This window comes from Symphodus melops, assembly GCF_947650265.1.
Source record: "Symphodus melops genome assembly, chromosome: 2".
Classification (NCBI taxonomy): domain Eukaryota; kingdom Metazoa; phylum Chordata; class Actinopteri; order Labriformes; family Labridae; genus Symphodus; species Symphodus melops.
Genome location: NC_136692.1, coordinates 6,237,327 through 6,260,825, shown reverse-complemented (window position 1 = coordinate 6,260,825; position 23,499 = coordinate 6,237,327). Strand labels below are relative to the sequence as shown.

Below are 23,499 nucleotides of genomic sequence, written 5' to 3'. Positions count from 1 at the left end.
AGATAGATAGATAGATAGATAGATAGATAGATAGATAGATCACTAGTGTGATAAACCATTTTTAACCTTATACAAGACAACTGATGAGATCTGAACCATGGCATGAACTGTTACTACAGGGTTTTTTTGTGGCTCAGTATAGAGCTGGAGCTCTCTCAGCCAGAATACAAGGATTCAATCCCCTGCTTCTGCAACCATGTGTGGATGTGGGCAATATACTAAACCCAAATTGCCTCTGCTACTTTGGCAGTGTTGAATGAAGGTGTATGAATAGGATCACTTAATAGCCTGCTGAAGCCCTTTATATAGTAGCCTCTGCCAGGTGTGAATGGGTGACCTGCAGTGTAAGGATGTCCAACAGAGCAGCTCTGTGCAGCACATAGAACATTATTTAAAAGGGTGTCATGCATCTACACTTTTAGATGTGTTTTATCAAAGAGTATCAAAACACTGTTGATGTGACTGTTTTCCTTACAGTGCAAATGCAGCGAAATGTGCTCCTCATACTATGACAGTGCTTCTAGTGGTTAAAAATATAGTTTTTATATACTGGGAGCATTATTTCATAAGGCATACAAACAGCCTCTGCTATTCATCAGTACTAGAGAAGCATTGTTCAGAAAGGCAGCAAATCCCAACAGTTAAGCATTTGCTTTGAACCAGCCTCTAGTCATGCAGCTGAAGGCTGCTGGGAGACTCCTTCTCTTCATCTGTAGCCTATTCCTTTATGTCCCATTTATCAATATTAATTTGTTCTTAATGTGTTGTGTAATTATTTTTACTCTGAGTGTGAACATGATTCCTTTTTCTATGACTATCATCGTTTTAATCCTATTTGTCACTTCAATGACAAACAACAAATTGGTCATCATGGAGATTGTGACTGCTATAACTAGCATCAGGATCAGTTTGTGGAATGTGTTGGGACTGTTTTTGCATATACTAGTCACGGCTGTAATGTAAATAAAGCATGCAATAGCCTATAAGACAAGAGTAAAACAAAAGAGTAAAGGATGAGATTAAACATAGGATTCGTTTCTTCTTGACACGTGATTGAATAGGCTGATGTGTTTTAAGAATATGGAGCACAAAGGCAACACCAGTCACGTGATGCAGCATGCTGTTTCTTAGGCTGAAGTTAAATACTGTTGCCTGCTTTTCATCTTTTTAGTTTCCCCCAAATCCCGATATAATCGGTAGATGTCGGAAACAGAACGCTACGCCTTATAGACTACTAAATATTGAGCTAGAGAAGAAGATAACGCGGCAACAGAGAGGGATTGTGGGTAGTGATGTCTTTTCACCAATAGCGTTCGTTAAGCTTCTACGGTGGAAAAACTACATCTCCCATGTGTCCTCCTCACTCAGTTGACGTTGGTTTGTTGTGAACCCGCAAACACTGGAAGGTAATCGTAAAGGTGGACCAACTAGTGTCACATTAAGAAGGTAAATGTTCAGTTTGATATTTACACGGTTGTTGGCTTCAGTTGTTGCTTAGTTACGCCTCGTTCATTAATAACCGTTGAATGTCACGTTAATGGAAGTTAAAGGTTCGTAAGTCGTGCAGGTAGCTTCATATTTACTGTCTGTAAAGTAAACACGCAGGTTTGTGTGTTTAACGGGCAGGTAAACTCAGGTATTGACTTTAATATATGTTCATGTTTGTTGTGTAGACAGGCTTTTGTTGAAGCCCTTTCATAGTTCCTGTTTGTGTGATGATGAAAAGAGTAGGCCATGTAAAGATATCTTCTCACTGTTATGGAAAGGAAATATTACAATGAGCCTGTGTCCTGACACTGCACAGATTAAGTACATTTACAAAGACAAACATTAGAAGTAAGAGATGAAAGCTTGCCAACTCTTAATGTGTTAGTTATATCAAAGTGCTCTAACATTATTTGTTTGACCAACAAGTCAGAAAGTAGTGAACCTTTTCCATCTCCATTTGTTTTGTTCAATTTATTGATGTTAAATGAACAGTGATATAAAACACTGACAGACAGACGTGCATCACAATCTAGAAGCTGAAAGTAAAGTCTAAAATTCTGCTTTAAAAACATGTCAAGACATTTCAGTGTTTCTATGATAGTTACTCATTGCTGTCGATGAAGTCGTTACTATTTTCAGCTGTAAAAACAACAGATTCTTCATAAACACATTAGGAGCCAAATTGAATCCATGAATTTGTCAACACGTAATGCATCTGCACACACTCCCATTCATTTACATGCACAATCACTTAAAAGTCATTAAAAACTCAACTGTGCTCAGTTCAAGAGTGTAGGACAACAAGTTGATGAGCTATGAAAGGGGGTTGTGTTTTAAAGGTGTGTGGCACATGTCTTTTTCATTTTCTGGCTGGAACATTTAATCAGCTGTTATTTGGCTCACGCTCGCTCTTTCCACTGAGTCAAGTGTGAGAAAAGATGTGTGAGTTCTTCACCTTTTTGTGGATGCCACCTCCAGTTACACTCAACTAGCATGAAGAAACACCTCGAGGGGAAGTGATTATAACTCGCCGGCAGAGTGACTGACAGATGAAATCACTGTATTAATTATCATTACATCAGTTGTTCATGGTAATTTGTTTAATTTGTATAATTCTTTAAAACTGTCCATCAGACAGCTGAATTTGAAACTGTCCATCTAATGCACTTGTTCTCCTCTCTGTCTGTCGTCCTCTGACAAAAATAACAAGTGATGGAATTTCCTGAAGACTTCAACCAGCTGGAGCTCCTGAATACACACGGACACCTGATCCCCCGAGGGTCCGGCAGCCTGTGGACAGGAAGCAAGGAGGAGGAGGTGGAAGAAGAAGAAGAGGAGGAGGAGGAGGGGGTGCACAGTGAGGAGTGGTATCGAGAAAAAGAAGAAACTCTCAAAGACAAACCAACAGAGCTCATTCTGTGGGCAGCTGAAAACAATCGGGTGAGTGATGCTTTGTTCTGGCTGCACCCTTCAGACTAAACCTGCAGCCCACTCGTGGACAAAAAAGATTTCAGAAAAGGACTCTGAGACAGTTCCATCTGCTGACCGGCCGTTAACGCCGCTTATCGATTTTCAGGAGTCACACCTATTGTTCTATTGTACCCATTGTTATTTTATCTGCCTTCCTGTCTCTGAAAGTAACAATGAAAAGGCACAGACTGTGCTTCACATGAAGAGTCGGCACCATTTTACTGAGGTGACCCCAATGAAGAAAGAGAAAATGCTCACTCAAATATTCTTGCTATTTGGACATTTTAAAAAAAGACAGAGCTGCTCTGCCGTACGGACACAAATCATTATGGTTATGAACAAAATATGGGAGTGACAAAGCTAAATTCACACTGGATTTTTGAAGCCCATATAAATATTTAGAATCTTAAATGTCGAATGAGTTCAAATAGTAGTTGCATTTAAACCGTGACATGAAGTCCATCAAAAACACGCCTGCTGTCTGGCCTTTGGGTCATGGAGCATTTAGACGGAGAAGTTCAACTTTGGCTTTTAATACTGTGCCAAGTTGAATCTCCACCAAGCCTCATGTGTGTATTACACCCCCATGACTCACACCAACCGAAATGACAAGAGGGACAGTTAAAGGGATACTTCACCCATTTGCATGAAGCTGTGTATCATTAGAAACATGGTAGTGGCGTTGAATGGTCGTGAATCCAACCCTCATTTTGCCCTGAGACGAGAAAAATGTGAAAACTTCCAAGCAAAGAAAAACACATTTTTTTCGTCTCAGGGCAAAATGAGGGTTGGATTCACGACCATTCAACGCCACTACCATGTTTCTAATGATACACAGCTTCATGCAAACGGGTGAAGTATCCCTTTTAAAGAGTACAGCCTACTCAGGACTGGCAGTTGGATACTTTCTGTGTATCTTCTTGTTTGTTCTTGCAGCTTATTATATTAAATGAAGGACCACTGGAGACTAATATTTTCATCGGAGAGTGGCGCTGCTTTGAATGCTGATTAGAAATAACATACGCCGACACGCTTCATGAATTCGGATTATTTATTAATTTTCTGTTTATATAAACAGATCTCCTTTCTTCTGCGAATAGAGGTCAAAGGTCGGATGTATAGATTTAAGAGATATATTTAACAAAACTATCATGTGTTAAACCAAGAGCTGGGTGATACAACAGACATCTTCTCAGAGCCCAGAGTGACATGTTCAAATGTGGTTTCCTTTTTTTTTTATCAACAACACTACAAAACCAAACAGGGCCGTTTTATTACATTATATATAAACGCACATAAATCCAAATTATTGAGGCCGCACTGGAAGAGAGAATTGTACGAGTTTGAGAATGACAGGAATGATAAATCAACGCCCTTCAACACCTGCTGGTTGGCCATGAAAACTGACCTCCGATCTGGCAAAGCGAGGGGCGTTCAAAACTGCGAAATGAATGCAGCAATCAGGTGGCATAATCGAAAGGGGCATAATCAAAACTTTCTTGTTTAATGTGAAATCTTGTATTTAGTCTTGTTTAATAACTCTGTGTAGTTCTGTACTGTAGCTGTGTCAGCCTCTGCTTGGCCTTTAGATTAGCTTAGTTAGGCAGAGGACTCTTTTTTTATTTGGATTAAAGTTTCTCACATGAAGGTCTTTCCACATCCTCTCAGAAATCAATACATGTAAATCTCTGCCTGGAAAATCTAAATAACGATGTGTACGGCCGCCCTAGGATTATAAAAGTGGTGCCTGCATATTTACATTCTGTGCACACTGCCTGTGAACTAATGACCCGAGTAATGCTACAGGCTAGTACTCCCTCTAGAGCTTTATCCTGGACTTGTTTTGCACCGTCAGTGAGGTCGTGCGTGTCTCGTTTTGGTTTGTGGCAATTGACCGTTCTCCTCTGGCATGCTTAAAAATCTAGATGAACTCATTCTCTTTCCTTTCCTTGCTTCAAGTTGTGATTCTCCTTCAGCTGATAGAAACAGTCACCAGTAGAATCTGATGTCAAACGTGCGTTTATTCTTTTCACGTCGATAAACACGTTGATGTGTTGTTCACCTTTAGTACCACACAGGTGATAAAAATACCTCAGTTCAGTATGAACACATTATTTCAGCTTGTTCACATGTGACACGCACCCTGCTCTGCAAACTGGGAAATCTAAGTGTGCAGAACACAGTGGACAGCCATGGAGGCCCTAGCGAACGCCTCATGTAAAGCATATCATGGAAATGTGATATTGCTCAGGAGATTCCTCGAAGGGACTGAAACTCAGAATAATTGGCTCCTTTGCTTCGATTGACACGTTTCTTTCAATCTGTCTCTGACACATTACATTTAGAGCAGTGCAGATTGAATAGCTGGAACATGCTCAAAGTGTTAAAAGGACCATTTCTCCAGAATTTTTTCAATATGGATGGTTAAGTAATAAGGAACCATTGTCACATGTTTTGATGAGTCTGTCATAGTGGAGATACATTTTTCTACTATCATTTTTTTAAATAGTTTTTTTCTGTGGGAGTTATACTTTCACTCACGAGGACTGTGGACAGAGTAGAAGATCAGAGAGAGAGAGAGAGGGGAATCTACGTAAATGGCGTGCGACAAAACCTTGAGGCCATCGGCACCCCGAGAGTTTTCTTGATTTCTAAATCAGCAGTAGACTTTGCTTTAACCCATTCAGACCTGATGAGACGTCTACATCTCATAAGGCATTAAACATAAGTGTAATGGACCTTTTGATTTACAGTTAAAGCCAATAGGTTTTTTTTTAGCTTTTAAATGTTTAATTTTGAAGGTCTCTGTATGATACAGCGGCTGAGACAAAGATTTTACTCAAACATGGAAATTCTGTGCAGTTTTTCTGGATGAGTATTAGCAGACAACAAAATACTTAAAAAAAAAAATCAGAAAAATCAATCAACTTTTTCAATTCAACGTCACAAAAAATATAAATCATGAATTTGATGGGTGGAGCAGGATTCAAAGAATCAAGGCAAAAGTCTAATATTTTATTTATACAGGACCTGCTGTAAACTTCCCCCCGAATCATTGTAAGTACTTTCCTGATGCTCAGCCTTTCTGTGGTTTTCTTTCAGCTTTCTACAGTCCAAAGTTTGTTGGCTGCTGATCCCTCCCTGGTGCACTGCTGTGATGAGGACGGCTACACTCCTCTGCACCGCGCAGCATACAGCGGCCATGTCCACGTGGTTTCTGCCTTGCTCGCTGCTGGCTCGAACGTGAACCCGCACACCATCGATGGCTGGACGCCCCTTCACAGCGCCTGTCGTTGGAGCCGTGTCACTGTGGCGAGCCTTCTCCTGCAACGAGGAGCCCAACTGAACGCCCAGACCAACGGCGGACTCACACCTCTACACCTAGCTGCCTCCCACGCCAGCTCCTTCAAATCTGACTCGGCTCAGACGTTAGAGCTCCTCCTCTCACAGCGACACCTGAAGCCTAACCTCCGCAGCAGCAGCGGGGAAACGGCCAGTGAGGTGGCCCGTCGGAGTGGACCGCATCATTTTTTGTTTGAGATGGTAGAGGACTGTGTGAGCGTAGTACCCAGTCCATGAACACAGATGCATACTCGTTTTTTTTTTTCTTTCTATCATTTACACATTAAATGTAGAGTCAGTGTCCATTGTTAACGCAACTTTCAAACTGGGCCGTTCTGGGGGACCTTCGCCACCAGAAGCGTGTGCACCCTGTCGGACTTGGTGTGTAGGTTTACTCCCTGTTACGACACTGCAAGCTACCTAAGAAAAGGATTGTTGTGATGGAAAAGCATATTAGCATGCTAGCACAAGCTAACCGCTGGTGGCTTGCACGCGCCTCCGCGTGTGAAATCCAACCCCAGGTTCACCCTCGTCACGGAACTTTTATACGCTTGCCATTTTTCCTCACTGGTGATTGTGTTTTCTCTTCTTTGCCACTACACCTGCATCCATCGTATTTGCTGGTTTACATCTGTGCTATCGCTGAAATATATCCGCTCCAAAAACTCACCTGTGTGCTGTCATTGGCTGGGGGGAAACACATCAGCTCCCTTCCCAGAAACCTATAAGTCAAGTCAAACGAACCAAAAGAGGACAGGGTCTCTGCAGACAGAGCCGCCACACGTGATGACTGAGCAGCATTACTTTGGTAAAAGTCTGTATTTTATGTTCTGTTGAAAAAGTCTTTGATGCTTTTACTCTCTTGTCCTGCAAAGTTTCAGGGACAGTAAATCCATGAGAGTTAATTTTTAAAGATGATACCATTCAGTAGCTTACAGTATTCAGTACTGTCTGTCCCCTCTTATGCTATAGAGCTCCCCAAGGCCTTTGGTGTTATTTATCCTCACAAAGGATCCTCGTGTTGTTTTATTCCACAAAGGAATTCCAACAAGTTGTCAACCTCTTCACAGACGACTAAAAACAATCCGATGTCCTAATAACAAGAAAAAATGTGTTAAAGCCAGATGTTTCACAACACTTCCTCACATATCATTCAAAACCTTCCGAGCACTGAAGGGCTGCCAGCCACTGCTGGGTTGTTGTTGTTGTTGTTTTTGTTGATGAAACTTCGATAAAAATATTTAATAGATGATTTTTAAGGATTCAAAAATAGCACCAAATTGCTTAACGCAAACCGACTTGTGTTTTTACAGGAGAGTCTCTTTAAAGTTAAAAGCAGGTTGTCTTACTCATTGAAGTGCTGACTTCTGACCTCTCTGGGAACAAATGTTTGAGTGGTGCTGGTTTGTGTGTGTGCATCAAGGTCACTTGAAACACTTCACCCTGGATGTTTTGTTGTCCATGCCTTGAATTTAGAAGAGGAGGATCAGCTAGATGTGAAAGAACTTTGTAACTGTTTGACACACTCAATGTCAGGTACTTCAGCCATGCCACCAAATATGCAAATGTATGTACAGCCTTTGACCCTGAGGTGAGTTGAGTAGTGAAGAACGTCAGCCCCTGCTCAGTTTTAAGTAGAGACAAATAGAGATCTAAACCAGGCTGTAAACATGTTTATTCCTGCAGTGTTTTGCACTTGTGCATTGGCTTCGTCTTTGAACACTGGAAGATGCTTTAAAACATCCTTGCTCAATGAAACAAGAATACAGTGAAAGTGTTAACATTAGGCTGAGTCGGCTGTGGGAGAATGAGTCAACACATTTTCAAATCTCTGTAGGTTTGCACTGGGGGTTGGGGGGGATTGCAATTTCATCTGTGCTGTATGTTTAACATGGAGCATATTTGACAATAAAGAACCTTGAACCTTGAACCTTCATTCGCCAAGTCAGACAATGAAATTAAGCAATACCCCTTAAGTTGGCATGTTATATTATACAACACGAACTACCTCATATAAATCATACTTCATACACGACCTTTGTTCAAATCGTTTGGAATAGTCACATCTAAATGGATTTTGTTGTGCTCAGTCGCAGGTAAAGGGTTTCTGTAATGTGGTTCACAGATCACAGGATGTGTATGAACATCTGTCAACACCTAAACCACCACTGCTTCTGTCCCTGTTTTTGTCAGGGTAACATTTACGGGTCACAACATCATCGGATTCCTTCTCTCTGACTGTCTCCTGTCAAGTTGGTCTCCTCGTGACTCCTCAATGAAGGCAAAGACTCTCTGCTGTATTATTTGCCCTCAGGGTGAAGACAATAGTGAAGGCTGCTTCTCCACATACAAGTCCAGTGGCTCTGTTCCACTCCACTTGCTTGAACTGGCACTTTCTCTGCTTCTCTGCCACTTATTTCACTGAAAATACCTTCTCTATTCGAAATCTGTTCTACACTGATCATGGCTGCATTGAAACGGACACATTCTCAGCCACCGACTGGATACCCCCCCTGCACTATATACTGTATGTTCCCTGTGCACAGCCTATATGTTCTCAGGTGTGCCTGGTTGCAGGAACAAACAAATAAAGAAATCGATAATCCGTAGCACACTGAAAATGACTTTACTGCAACATTATTGTGCATCTCTGCATTAAAACTTACATTCCTTGTGTATGCAGTTTTATAACAGCTGAATCTGAGGTCGTAACTTTGCATATCATATTATACTCAGTGAAGTGTAGCTATGTAAATCTGAACTGTACAGAGATTTGAATTCTGTAGGTTGAATTTGAGAACTTTGTCTTTTTGAAAATGTCCTACAGTGGACCGCAATATCAAATTACCAAGTATGAAGGTCTGTGCAAAGTCTGGCTGGAACTTTACATGAAGTTTTCAACATTAGGAACTTACCTGTTACATTTATTACATATTTAAAGAAACATCACACACACACTAGCGTTCAGATTTGCATGGGAATAAGAGGTAAGGCTTGTTCTTTGTGTTTAGAGATGCTGAGCAGCAGTACATATGTTTCAATGTAGCAAATGTAAATGTGTATAATAATTTTACAGGATATATGTTGGGCTTTTTTCGCCTTTATTAGACAGGACAGCTGAAGAGAGACAGGAAAGGCCGGGAGGAGAGTGGGTGATAACACGCAGCAAAGGATACAAGTCAGAATCCAGCTGCCATGAGGTCTCTGTACATGGAGCGCAGGATATAACCGCAAGGCTATCAGCTCCCTGATCTCAGCCATCTTAAGGATAGGTGAAGAAAAAAACCAGTTCAGTGTCAGCAGTAATCAGAATAACACCAGAGAAATGTCAGCAGTGTCGTCAATAATGCAAGTTTCCACATATAAGGTAAGTTGTGGTAAGGCTGTGTCTGAAGGCTATTTAATCTATCCCACATTACATCATCTTGAGTGTATTTTCACATAGTGGCCCTCGAACTTCAGGGGTTACAATATTTTTTATCAGTGTCTTTTGTTCCCCTCTTAGATCAGGTCAGTCAACATCCGTTGGGCTCTTTGTAACGCTCGGCAATGAGGTTGTTTGCATCCCCTGGTTCAATGGCAAATTTGAATCTTCTCTTTCAGATTAAACGCTTCTATTTAACTCATAGATGAAGTAAATCGTCAGAGGCTATTTGAAATGCTAATAATACATTTATTTTTTTTCATTTAAACAAGTATACGCAACACATTACAAACACATGTAGACACAGCACTTTTTAAACTCTGAAAAACAGATAAACCTCTGAGGTCATATTATGGACTCTCCCTGGGTTTGAACCTCTCCTGGATATGCTGAGGCAGCATGTGATTATGTGCTTTATACATCACAACTGCAGTGTCGAGGTCAACAAGGTCAATGTTAATGCTTTCGATTCAATAAGAAGTGCTCTCATTTTTCACTGGTAGCAGCACATGTAATTGTATCTAAAGTGTACTAGAGGTTGTGTGTATTAGACAGATTTTTAAATACTGCATACAAGAATTATCCTTACTGTCAAAAGTTTAACCTCCACTCTGGATTGTATCAAGATGTTAGCATTTTCTGTCAACTTTTAACTCTGTATAGCACTTTAGTCAAGTCAAAGGTTGACTTGACTTTTTTTATAGGCAGACAGACAGACAGACAGACAGACAGACAGACAGACAGATAGATAGATAGATAGATAGATAGATAGATAGATAGATAGATAGATAGATAGATAGATAGATAGATAGATAGATAGATAGTTTGTATACTTTGACACACAAACGTGTGTGTGTGTGTTTGTGTGTGTGTGGCATCCAGATAGACAGATGTAATAGTTACAGAGGCCAGGAACATTAAAACTGATGATTGAAAAAAAGATTTCAGTTATGCCCCTGCAAATGCAAATGCAAAGACAATGATTAGTTCAAATCCAGAGAGATAACACCCCCTACCTTGTGAATATTTAGTTTGATAAGCCATGATCTTCAATCAGCTAATGTTTTTTGTGACAATTGATGTATATACTGTAAATAATTCATCGTAAATAAATCCTTTGGAGTTTGAAACCAACAAATCCATCCATTATACATACCGCTGGAGCTGATCCCAGCTGTCATTGGGTGAGAGGCAGGGGACACCCTGGTCATTCACGGGGCTGACATATAGAGACACAAGCCACACTCACATTCACACCTACAGGCAGTTTAGAGACCCAACCCTCGCACACAAAAAAATAAATTTTGATGAAAACATCAACGACATTTTTCCAAACTTGTTCAAGTAGCTTGAGGCGATACAGAAAGCGAACCTTTTAGTGTTACCACTTTCGGACTTAAAGGCTGAGAGATGAATTCCTAACCCAGCACAGTCACCTCCTCTCAGGAAAATATTCTTTAGTATTTTTTTTTTTTTTCAATGATGGGTTCACCTCAGTCCAATCCGAGAGGCACAGGCAATTATTCCCTTGTTCAATTGCACAAGCCTCAACATTCAGTAAGCCTCATCTTTATTCTCCACATGCAATCATTCAAGTAAAAAAACCCCACAATATTCATGAGTCCGTGAGCTTATTTAGATTTCATGTTAGCCTGAATAATAACTGCGAAGACCTGTTGATGTATCTTCAGATGGTATGGACAGCTGGATGCTACTTCTGTAGATCTAGTTATGTTATATTTGTCATGGTTTATCATGAGGGGCAGGGTGTGATTAAATAGAAGAGTAATGACATAATAGCGGTACTATTAGTGAGATAAAGACATGTTTGAGTGTGTTACTGAGTGTGTGTGTGTGTGTGTGTTCCTTTTTGAATGTCTTGTGAGGACACATCAACTGAACTCTTAAGTGCGATGACAGTGAAATGAGGACATCTTATGTTTTTTTCAAGTCATTAACAAAGGGTTGTCTGAAGTTAATAAATGCTAGAAATGGTTAACGCTTGAACTTGTGTAGGTTTGTGTTGAGCTGAGAAACATGCTGACGTTTTAAATGTCAATGCTCAAATATAATTATGTACAATTATGATCATTTTCATAATGACAAGCTTTCCACAGATTTTTTTTTTTCCTCCAGAAGTTGTTATGCCAAATTACTTTGCAGGAAACTACTCAATCAGCAGCCATGCAATAACATTATTATTCATGTAGACTCGGAGTGTGCAATGGGTCTAATATTCTCTCTTGCATAGCTTTGTTTTTGATGCTCTTTAGTAAACTATCCAGCTCTTTATTTGCATAAACTAGGATGAATGTTCCACATAAACACAAATACAATGTGTGTTTAGTGTTTTTTATCAAAGTAAGACTTCAAGGGGAAATCAGTTTGACTGAGGAGGTAGAGTACACTGTTACAGAGGTTATGGTCCTCGACACATCAGCCGCGGGTTCGACTTGGCCTGCTTAAAATTCGACAGTCATTTTACATCATTTTGTGTGCTTATAGTCACTAAATTCATCAAAGTCAACAACTGATATCACCAAAGATAAAGCTGTCCAAGCTCATGCTCCCTTCAGGCATGGACAGGTATGCTTACGCATTCAAGGAGTTTGATGAACTGACTGCACTCTCTATGTTCAAAAGTATAGCATTAATGTCAACAAAGGCAAAGACAAATTGAATGAGACAATAGTGCAGTGGTACAGGTTTTTAAAAATAAAAACATATTGCCAACTTAATGCCACCCCGCAGCCTGTCAAATGTCTGTGTCCCCTACAATACAGAAAATCAATGTTTTGCATTTCATCACATTCTTTTATTATTTATATTTTACACAGCATCCCAACTATTATTTGTACTATTATCATAAAGTTTGAATGCCCAGCTTACCTGCATGCGAGCACAGCTGCAACATGAGTGTCTGCTGATTATTTACATAATTATTCCTTTTGGTGAATGAGTTAACATTTAATCAGTGACCCAGCTGTCAAATTGATGCCAAAACATCCACCCTGCTTCACATTCAATTATTTTTATTCAGAATCTACTCTCCTGAGCGCTTACAATGTTCCTGCAGAAAACTCCCCTCTCGCACGATGACAGAGGCTACTGTTTCAGATAACGTCCGAACGAAATGCTGTCAAATGCAAACAAAAAGGCCGTCTTCAGGGATTCTTTCACACTGCAGTGAGACTCATAATCTGAGGCTGTCAGTGGCAAAGACAAAGACGTTCAATGGAAGTCATTTAATCAGCTCAGTTCCCCAGGCTTTGTGTAGCCATTGCAACCTTTTTCCACAGCTGCTGTCTGTGGCAATCTTCATCATTTATTTCAACATTTCATCACCATTAGTCTTTTTTTCCTCTTTGCTGCGTGATGTCATTGTCAGTTATGACAATGTTATGAAAGTTAGTTATGAAAGTCCTATATGGATGGACAGCGATTGCAGGCTGATCAGTTTAAACATTCTTTGCCTTTGTAACTTTTACAGATCAAATTGTACGATTTAGAATCTGTGCACTTTATGCACTTTTACCCATTTCACTTTTAATGTTTGATGTGCTTTATTGAATATATGTAACTCTCCTTGTTATCCTTATATAAAGGGTACTAATAAAGTGAGTTGAACCTGAGACCCCAGATAGGCTCCAGCTCTATAAATGCCATGAATGTTCTTTAACGTGAACACGTCTTACAGACAGAGCTTGTTAAATTTGCCTCCCACACATAATCAAATGAGCTTGTCTAACCACACTCACATCCTCTGCTCTGTGTGATAGTGGCAATGTATGGAGAACAGTCCTCAATAAACTTTGTGTTGAACTTAGTGTTCCTTAACCAGATGGTAGAGATGGGTGAATATGATTATGGTCATTAGGATGCTGGATGTTATAGCATCCTGTTCACAGCAAAGTCACAGTTCACGGCTGGAATATATACATGTGGTAGCTGCTGTCTCACACTCACAAACAGAGCTGTTGTTAGTATTACTGTAAGTTAGTATAAATATGTAAACACTGTTTTCTAAATGTCTGTTTGAAAAGCTTTTGCTTTTTAAAGCCTTTGCTCTTCTTGCTCTTTTGGGGTTTTTTTGCCTTTTTATTCATTGCTGTTTAAGTTTTAAGAAAATACTCGGGCTGTACAGTGGTGCAAGACAAAGCTGATTTAAACACTGGAAGAAGACCTCTGGTCCAAACATTGTGATTTATAGAAACCTGTTGTGGCATACGAGCAAGTGTTCGGGCATGCATTCTTCTTTTTTTAATCCCTGCACATACATGACGTGTTTATAATCAGCCTTTCACACTACTCATGTGGTGGTAATGCGGAGCAAACAAGACCAGGAAAGAATGAATCTGCATGCAAGTAAGCATGGATGTAAATGATACAGGTTTCAAAATGCAACAAACTCATCGCAGATGTCTGAATTTGTCATGATAAATATTTTCATAGAACAAGCTAGGCTTCCTCACTTGGCATGCATAGTTCTTGCTTTTAAGCTTTTCATGCAGTCAGATGAAGCTTAAGCTAGCTATCAGTTACCTTATATTAATTCTGACCAATATAATGATAGGGGGAAAAAAAAGTTTCTTTGATATTTATGTTGAATTCAAGAGAAACGCACCGTAAATCATGTGTACAGCATTATACACACATGATTTATTTTTCCTCATATTGTGCGGGCCTTGTTTTAAAATTGAATACAAATGTATTGCATTTTGAGAATCAATGGTTTGCAGCTGTACATGAATCTAAAGTTTTTCTCCTCAAAGTAGGAATAATTTACCAGTAATAAAAGCTCTTTTTGTATGATAGAGGGGGAAAAAAATGCAATTATTTCAGCCTTAATTTTATTTAAGAAAAAAATTGCCTGATTATTTTCCGAGGTTGGGATTGATCACAGGGGATGCTGCTATAGGCTGACAAAAAGCACACATGTATCTGTTTTGCAGATGGGAACCGTATCTTGTGACACAAACAACACAACAGCTCTGAGCTGGAGCTGGGATTTTTCAGCTGGATGGCTAAGGAGGGTTTTCACAACATCACAGCCAGGAGTAAGTTTCATTTAGCAATTACATTTAGACTCGAGGTAGCATAATTGGCTTGCAGTTGATTAATTTAGGAAATGCTCTGAATGTAAATTGAGCCTGATTCTAACAGTCAGAGGAGGACAAAGAGAGCTCCCGAGTGAAGGAATAAAAAGTAGCATTGTTGCATTGTGGGTTCATTTGACTGTCCTTATAAAACTGGATGAATAGCAGAGGGAAGTTAAGAAAATCATTATAAGTCAACTCTTCAATGTTTCGTTGTGTTTCTTAAAGCCATAGGGAGCCACTACAGGGAGGCAAAATAACTGCTTGTGTGCTCTGGAGCACATGATTGCCAACCCCCAATCTAATTGGTCTATATGACAGCTACCGTTATGATTTTGAGAAACGAGTATCTCGTAAATTTAGAAAAACGGGGCAGAATAATATTTATAAAAACTTCAGTGTGACAAATCAATCTGTATTGCTACAGCATTTCTGCACCATTTGCGCATTAAGGGGTTTATCTGTGATTCAGAAAGAACAGTGCAGATTTTTTGGATGTAACGCATCTCTCAATTCCAAAACAATTCTCCTGTTCATTCATACAACAGAGCAGCTTTGTACTTCCTTATGTGAATGCAATATGCTTCCATGCTGTTCTTTGTTCTTAGACTCGAGTGTCTTTAATGTTAGGACAAATGATAGCAGCTACATGTTACTGAACCAGAATCACTGTCCCCTTGTTCCTTGTTTGTCCTTCATCAGAGCTACCGTACAAGTGTGTTATTAACTAAGAGTGCAGTAACACACAACACCAAAGTACAGAATATCTCATTTTGGGATCAATTTAGATGTTAGAATGTAACAAAACAGTCAACATTGATCTGCTAAGTGAAGAAAATAAGCTTGTTTGTGTCAAGTACATATGGAGACACAGAGCCAGATTGAACACGTTGCATTGTCTTGTCTGTTTCTCAGCTTGTTAGCAATGTTTCTCTCCACCATTAAAATGTTATGTAATGGCAGAATAACAGGCCTCTATGAAAACAAAAGCCAGTCAACACTGACAATATAAACTGTCTGAGAAAACACCTACAGCTACATTTATGTTTTTATCATCATGGACACACAAAAATCAGCCATGTGTCTGTTCATGTGCAAATAAGCGCATGAAGGTCTGACTGGATGACTCACATCGAGAATGACAGTGTTTGATGCTGAAATCACTTTTTCATTCATAACAGAAGTGATAAAGAAATGTGCAGTTACACTCAATGTCAAGTACTGTTGAAGTACTGTATTTATATTCATCAAGTCCAGTTTTGTATTTTTCTAAAAGCAATAAAATATTGCTGTTGCAAAAAAGCCTGTAAAACTTTTCTGCAAAGCTTTCTTGATTTATCCTTGTGTTGTTCTCTGACCCAATCCCATCTCCAAGGAAAAAAACAGAGCTGGGCTCCTAGTAAATGTGTGTGCGTGATTAGTGTTAAACAATAGGACATGGAGCGAGAAAGCCTGAGCCACATCCCCTTCCAGGGGGGCGTGGTCAGACACAGCTCATTTACATTTAAAGCTACAGACACAGAAACAGCATGTACAGAGCAGGGCTGAAATAGAGGGGTTTATAGGCATGATCAAATCAGAGTGGATTTATAACAAGAAACTTCACAGGCATGTTTTGGGGGAACTTGGGACTTCTTTAAAGTGTTTGAAAAGGAGAATATGTGACCTTTAAGAGTTAACTTTTTTTTTGTTCTGTTCTTTTCTTGTTGAATATTAACTTCCCCTTGTGTTGATGCTTTTCATTATCACTGTAGTGCTATAAAAAAACACAGTTTATTTCTGACATAATACTGCATACAAGAGTTTAATTATATTTTCATGAAATTATTTATAGAGATGAGTCTTCTTTATGAAATGTAAATATAAGAATATATTTTATTCATATTAGAGCAAATAGCATCACCGTGCCGCAGACACTGTTGACACAGTCTGAGTCACGAAGAACCTGACTCATTCCCATCTCATGTAAAGACTGCAGACTGGCAATAACTGCAAAGTTATTGTTTTGAGATGTTGAGATGGCAGTTCTAGACCACTTTTACTGAGGGGGCATCAGGCCATTTATTTTCGTCAGAGAGGCACAATCAGCCCAGGATTAAAATAGACAAAGATGAGGTCGCTAAAAAAATAATAATAATAATTTAAAAAAAAAATGTGTACCAAAAATCAACATGAATGTATTGTTGTATTACCTTGCTCTCCGTTTTTGGGGGAACCAAGCTCAGTGTTACATGGGCACTGCCCCCTGATACAGAACCAGCCCATGGACATGATGGCATGTTAAATAGAGATGGAAGTCACAAGAAAGATTTCATCCACATGGAGAAGTTTTAACACAGCAACAGTGAGGGAGCAGCCTTTATTTACTCAAACACATCCCAGTATTCAGAGTGTGCACTGCTGTTGCATGTTCCACTACAGCTAATGTTTTTTTTGTTTAATCTCCCCTTTAACTTCTGCAACCCTTACAGCAGCAAGCAGCTTCTTAAATCCATCCTCAGGGAGTTCATGCTGGGATTTATGAAATATAATTTTCCCCAAATCTTGAGAAGAACGTTAGTTTAATTTCAGCCACAGTCTGTCTCAAGGGATGGATGGGACATGTATTATACTGAGGTAAACAGAATAGCCTATTACCACAGCTTCAGGGCAATTTCAAATTGTTTGACTGTGAGTGCATGCATTAAAGAAATTGAGAATTTCTGGGGGTACATTCCCTCATCTACCGCTGCTCGCTTCCCTCATAGGAGTCCTTGTCAGTTGTTAAATGTGTTGTAAAAAATAGTAAGGGCAAATGTTAGAACAAAGAGAAATTATATCTCTTAAATAACTGCAAGTGGGAAAATGAAGTAGTGTATCCAAGGTAAAGCTGATTCTCATGCAGTGCTGGAAGTGATCTGAATATATTCAGTCTGTAGGACTGTGAAGCGGAGCTGCTCTGAAGCTCCTGAGACTAAGAAACCAAACATGAAAGCTTTGCCTAAGGCCAGTCCTGATGGCACAGAAACATTTCGATATAAGCAATACATTTTCCAGGTTGGTTGAACACACAGCCACAACACTTCTTAATCTTTGTCTTATTTGAATTATTGATTTGTATCCCAGTATGAGGTAAAATAATTTCAAATGTATCTGATTGGCCATGGGCAACCAGCCAGCAATAAGAAACAGTTGTTAGTGTGAAGATTAAACAGTGTATTTAATTAACACGAATGATTCAATTAATTGATAAAATCCAAAAACAGCTTTAGAGAGTTGCTTCTCCTTATCAATACCCCTTCAATGTATGCACTGTAAATATCATGTTTATGGTTGAGAGCATGGGGGAACAGCTAGAGCAGCAGGCTCTTTGTAGAGGCACTAAACCTCCATCAAAACCTCCTATGCTAACATTTTAATTGAATTTTGCGGCTCTGTTTTGAAGGATTTCTTTAATTAAAGCACAGTATGTAAAACAGAAAGTCTTACAGGTGATGATTGTGGGGGAGTTTTGTTAATGTTACCCAGATCCAAGAATGCTGATTTGCCAACTTTCATGCATGTCTTTAAGTGATGACTGCAGAGGCTTTTAACTTTTATTACCTGTATATCCAAATTTGCATAAATTAGGGTGGGGGTAGCCAAATTATGTGTCTGTTATATGCATGAAAACGATCTCCAAAAGGCATCGACAACACAGTTGTACATAATATTCTCAACTCAACTCAACTTTATCTATAAAGCGCTTTAAACAGCCGTAGCTGTGACAAAGTGCTGTACATCCATGAAGAGCACAAACATAAAACATAAGTAAAACACTAACAGGGTTAAAACAATAAAAACAATAAAACACTAAAACAAGAACAGAGTCTCATGCTGGGTTAAAAGCCAAAGAATAAAAATGTGTTTTAAGACGAGTTTTAAAAATGGACAGTGAGGGGGCGTGTCTTATGTGCAATGGGAGATCGTTCCAGAGTTTGGGACCGGCAGAAGAAAAAGCCCTATCCCCTCTGAGCTTCCGCTTAGACCTCGGTACCTCCAGGAGCAGCTGGTCAGCTGACCTGAGGCACCGGGCAGGAGCGTAGGGATGGAGCAGCTCAGAGAGGTAAGGTGGGGCGAGACCATTTAAAGATTTAAAAACAAATAAAAGAATCTTAAAATGAACTCTAAAGTGCATTCATGTGTTTCATGTGAGACCAGAGCATGTACTTTATATCAGGCTGCGTACATTGAAGTGCTTTAATATGGGCCTCATTAGGCTTGAACTGCTTTATGTAGCCAGCCTGTGGTTAATGTGTTCTACAAATCGAAACTCTTTGAAACAGCTTAATTCCAGCAGGATAACGAGCCCTTGAGCCAGCATGAGAATAAACATTAGGGATAGACTTTCTGAAGAGGTCCACAAGGCTAGAACAAACTATCTATGTAACACATGAAGGACGTCCCCATTAAATATGATGTTGGATGATGCTGAAGAGAAAGGCTTCACCTGGGCTTCTCTTCTTGTGTGTTCTTTCATGCGATCAGAGTGCTTAATAATAGCAATTGGATTTATTACCACAATGGGCCACTGTCATAAGTGGTCTCTTATCATCCAGACTCTGCCTGGCTAATGGAGTCTTCTCTTTAAAACTTCAAAACATTTGTTGTCCATTATTAGTGAGTTGAGTCCTCTATTAACACAGATGGAGGGGAAACTGCCTGAGAGGAATCTTTGACCTGGAAAGAAGCAATAATCTAGCTGTCACAGTTTAGGCTCAAAGCGATTACAATAACACACAATGTTATTCATTTGAAAAATAAAAAGTGCAAAAGGCAAATTATCTATTTGCCCTGCTATTCTTGTTAATGTGTCTCATCCACGAGAGGTTTAAAAGTTCAAAAGCCCTCATTTGTTTGTCAAGCTCTGTAAAGCAGAGATATTTTTCAGAACTTAATGAAATAAATGCAAGTCGTTGTTAAAATTCACTGTTGTTGTACCAGATTTTCAGTTAAGAAAATATGTTTAGCCAAGCTATCGTTGTGGTTCAAGGGCTTAAACTGTTAATCAGCCAATCACTTCGGCTCTCAACAAGTATCTCAACAAATATGGGTTAGAGGATATTTCTATTAAACTTGGTTCAGATAGTTGTGTTGCCCAGAAGATGAACAAGAAAATTGTCAAAGTGAACACAAGCATGAGCGGATTTATAAGACATTAGACATTCCAGACAGGCTTCTTCTATCACAGCTGCATTGAAATGTCTGACAGAAGATGACAATTGGATTGTGTTTATCAATTTGCTGTAAAGCTTTTGAAGGACAAACTGTTATAACACCAGCAATTTGCTGTAAAAACAGTACAGAAAATGAACGCACTTAACTTCATATAACACATAAGGAAAGCAAAAAGAAAGAGATACAAATAAGGAGCATTTTTTTATGTCTACCTGACACACAGTACTGGATAAAGAAACATCACGTCACAAAACATCAGACAAATAAAAAACCAATTGGGCAACAGACCGAATTACCCATAAATAGTCCCATTAAATCATCACTTACGATTTACCGAAAGGCTTTCACAAAGGGTTCCTTCTGTGCACACTCTCTGCAGTTAACATCACATGGATATACCCTCTGCTGGTTTGTGTCCTACTTCCTCTCAGAGAGGATTTTTAGAAACTCTAGGAAGGTGCAAGTGTCCAAAGTACACAATTTATTTACAGGTGGGCCTCGAGTGTCACTGCTCAACCCCCCTTTGTTTTCAATATACACACACATCCACTCCTATGGTCTCTCATTGTTGTGCTGAAGATACCCAGCTTTTCCTGTCATTCCCATCAGATGACAACGCAGTCTTAGCAATAACTTTCTCATGCCTTTCTGATATATTGTAATGGATTAATTAACTCCACCTTCAACTCAACCCATCATGGACTGAGTCATCAGCCAATACATCAATACAACCTCAGATTATGACACATCAACATCATGTTGATATGGCGGATGCCTCGCAATCACACCCCACTCCATATAGAGGTGTATGCTTCTAAATGAATGATTGTGCTGATAGAGAGAGCACACTGTTTTGTTTATCTAAAGGCAAATTATTATTATTTAACTTCTGTTAAATGTGAAGTTCAAAGACAGGCTATAAAAAATACCAATGTACACTTTAGGGTTTTTAAAAAAAATATATAAATTATGTTACTTTCAATAAAGTTTGATGGTTTATTTCGACCTGTACTGCCATCTTGTGGACAAAAGGAAAAATGCAGTTTTGTAAGTTATAAGCAAAGAATTAAAAAAGGACAAAACAATTATCTGATGATAGTCAAACACATTATTTGACTATAATGAATCCACTCTGAATCATGATGCGTTCTCGTTTCAATCTTTTAAAGGCTCAGCTCTATTTCATAATGAGGAGAAAAACAACAAGCTCTTAAATGTAAATATCCTTGAAAAGATTTTACATTTATGCTAATATCTAGTCAGAGCTCTGACAGTAAAAGAGTTTTTTTTTTCTTTAAATCAAAAACACTTGACAGCTATTACATTAAGACAGATGCTCTTCAAACCTTTTTTTTTGGTAAAATCACCTTTGGCTGATGAAATGAGTCACTGAAAGTGGGTCAGACATGTCAGTGACATCAGAGCTGAAGAATTAGGCCCTTTAGTGTTGTAAAAAATATGGGAGGAAAATCTATATGAACTGTGATGAGAAGCTATCTGTGTAAACACACAGAGGGACAGTGACTGGTTACAGTTTTTTTAATCGCTAACAAGCGCTTACCCATACTTCAGATACTTTTTCTAAACTCTTAGCACAGACTCACACCTACAAAACACAATTGGCCAAATGCATAATTTTCTTCTCAAAAGTGTATTTTGTTAAATATAGACTAACTCTTCATTTCATAATAGAGCACATCTCTGCACACACCAACTTTACCAAAACACTGGAAATCTGACTCAAAATGAAATTATTCTGTCAAAGAATAACACTTGTTTTCACTTCACAAGGTACATGCAGTCAATCAAAGTACACCAGGTTTCTATTGTTGACATTACAAAAACTACATAGACTTTTATATTTCAGTTTTCATGTATTTACATGCAATCCACCGTCTTTACACTAAATGTCTTGGCTGGGAACTGTATGTTCACATGAATTCATAAGGGGCCTGGTTGGCCTCCAATTCCATAACTCTCTTAAACAAAGTTTAAGTCAATCTCATTTCTGTATACCATACTGTACTGTACTGTAAACTATTACTGTGTAGGTTACCTATTTGCAAAGCTTATAGCTTATCTGGACATTGAATTGAATATATACACTGTCTGAAAGGGAACAGTGTAGAGCTGCTTCCTCCGCACTCTGTGTTTGGACAATGTCCACATAATGGTTATGAGACTGATGACTGATCGATATTGTCAAATATCTCACGGTGCTCCACAATTCTAGTTTGAATTTCATGCAGTTTTATTGCATTATTTGCAACAACCCTTTAACAATGTAACAATGGCAAGCTCTTGATCATTATTGAGGAGCTTTCCTCTTCCCCCAGAGGGAGGAAGACGTTGCATTCTTTAGAGGGACAAAAAAAATCAGCATATGCATTACTGTATGACCTTATTGACATGTCAAGTGAGAATAGAAACAATGCATGTAAAATGCAATACTTACCTGTTGGTTTGATGAAAGATTTGTATAATCGAGGCAACCGCTGATCACCTCAAATTGGGCTGCACTCTTTCACCAGCCTCTCTTAGTGGAAAAACCATGGTTGATTACATGGTCAATGATAGTGGCATGAATTTCATCACTGACTACTGTTCTTGCAGCCCTTGGAATGCCACCAGCACACATTCTTACACCTCTACCTTGCCCTCTCACTGGCCCCGCTCCTCTCACAGGGCCTGCTCTTCTCCTTGGGCCCCTTGCTCTTACTCTTCCTCATCCAGACATTACAGTGTTTGTCTTTTTCAGTTTCATCACTCCTCAAAGTACTTTTAACCCCTGCCACTGAGTCTAAGCCGGACTGCAATCAGCTGTGGTTGGCCCAATTTACCCAACATAAATCAGCTGTGTGTCAATAATTCAAATGTTTGTTTATTATCAGCTGAGATATGTTGTTTTTGAACTGACATCATTGCAGAGGTTTTTCTAAGGTTCTATCTAAGGTTTGGAAGATTTTGCTATTGTGGGATGTTTTCTGTTAACATTAATAAATAATACAAAAACAATCCATTTTGTTTGTCTGTTAAGAAAATGTAAGCATTGTGGAAATGTGTTCACTGACTGCATATTGTGTGAAAACGACACGAAATGTGTGAATGGTATGGCCACAAAAGGCCGATGCTGTACTGATTGCGTTTAGTTTTGAAAATGTGACAACTGGTTGGACAAAACTGTCATATAACTCCCTGCTCATTAAACCTAAAGGTGAATCATCTTTGTATAGCGCCACAGCCAAAGAGGCTCGCTTTCATATTCTATAGCTTATGAGCCAACATCTCCCTCTAGTGTCTTTAGTAGTGAACTGCACTTGGGAGACCATTCTGCAAATATGACTTTTTTTTTTTTTTTTTCCAAAACCATTTTCTGATCTCATTTTTTTTCATTTGACAGAAATATTTCACTTGTAATAGTTTAAATAGATGGATACATTTAATTCAATGTAAAAATAGACAAATAACCACAGAAGAAAAACA

At 39.0% G+C, this 23,499-nt stretch overlaps 1 protein-coding gene across 3 annotated transcripts; it reads left to right on the top strand.

Moving 5' to 3' along the window:
* The first annotated feature begins 1,322 nt into the window (after positions 1-1,322).
* Positions 1,323-7,549, top strand: ankrd49 (ankyrin repeat domain 49). 3 transcript variants are annotated; one of them, XM_079338409.1, is made up of 3 exons: positions 1,323-1,446; positions 2,699-2,928; positions 6,061-7,549. In XM_079338409.1, the coding sequence occupies exons 2-3, from the start codon at positions 2,701-2,703 to the stop codon at positions 6,535-6,537; spliced, it is 705 nt and encodes a 234-aa protein (XP_079194535.1). In that variant the 5' UTR covers positions 1,323-1,446; positions 2,699-2,700; the 3' UTR covers positions 6,538-7,549. The 3 variants fall into 3 exon arrangements, with proteins under 3 accessions (XP_079194535.1, XP_079194537.1, XP_079194536.1); XM_079338411.1 differs by lacking the exon at positions 1,323-1,446 and adding an exon at positions 1,466-1,567; XM_079338410.1 differs by lacking the exon at positions 1,323-1,446 and adding an exon at positions 1,615-1,636.
* The last annotated feature ends 15,950 nt before the right edge of the window (positions 7,550-23,499 follow it).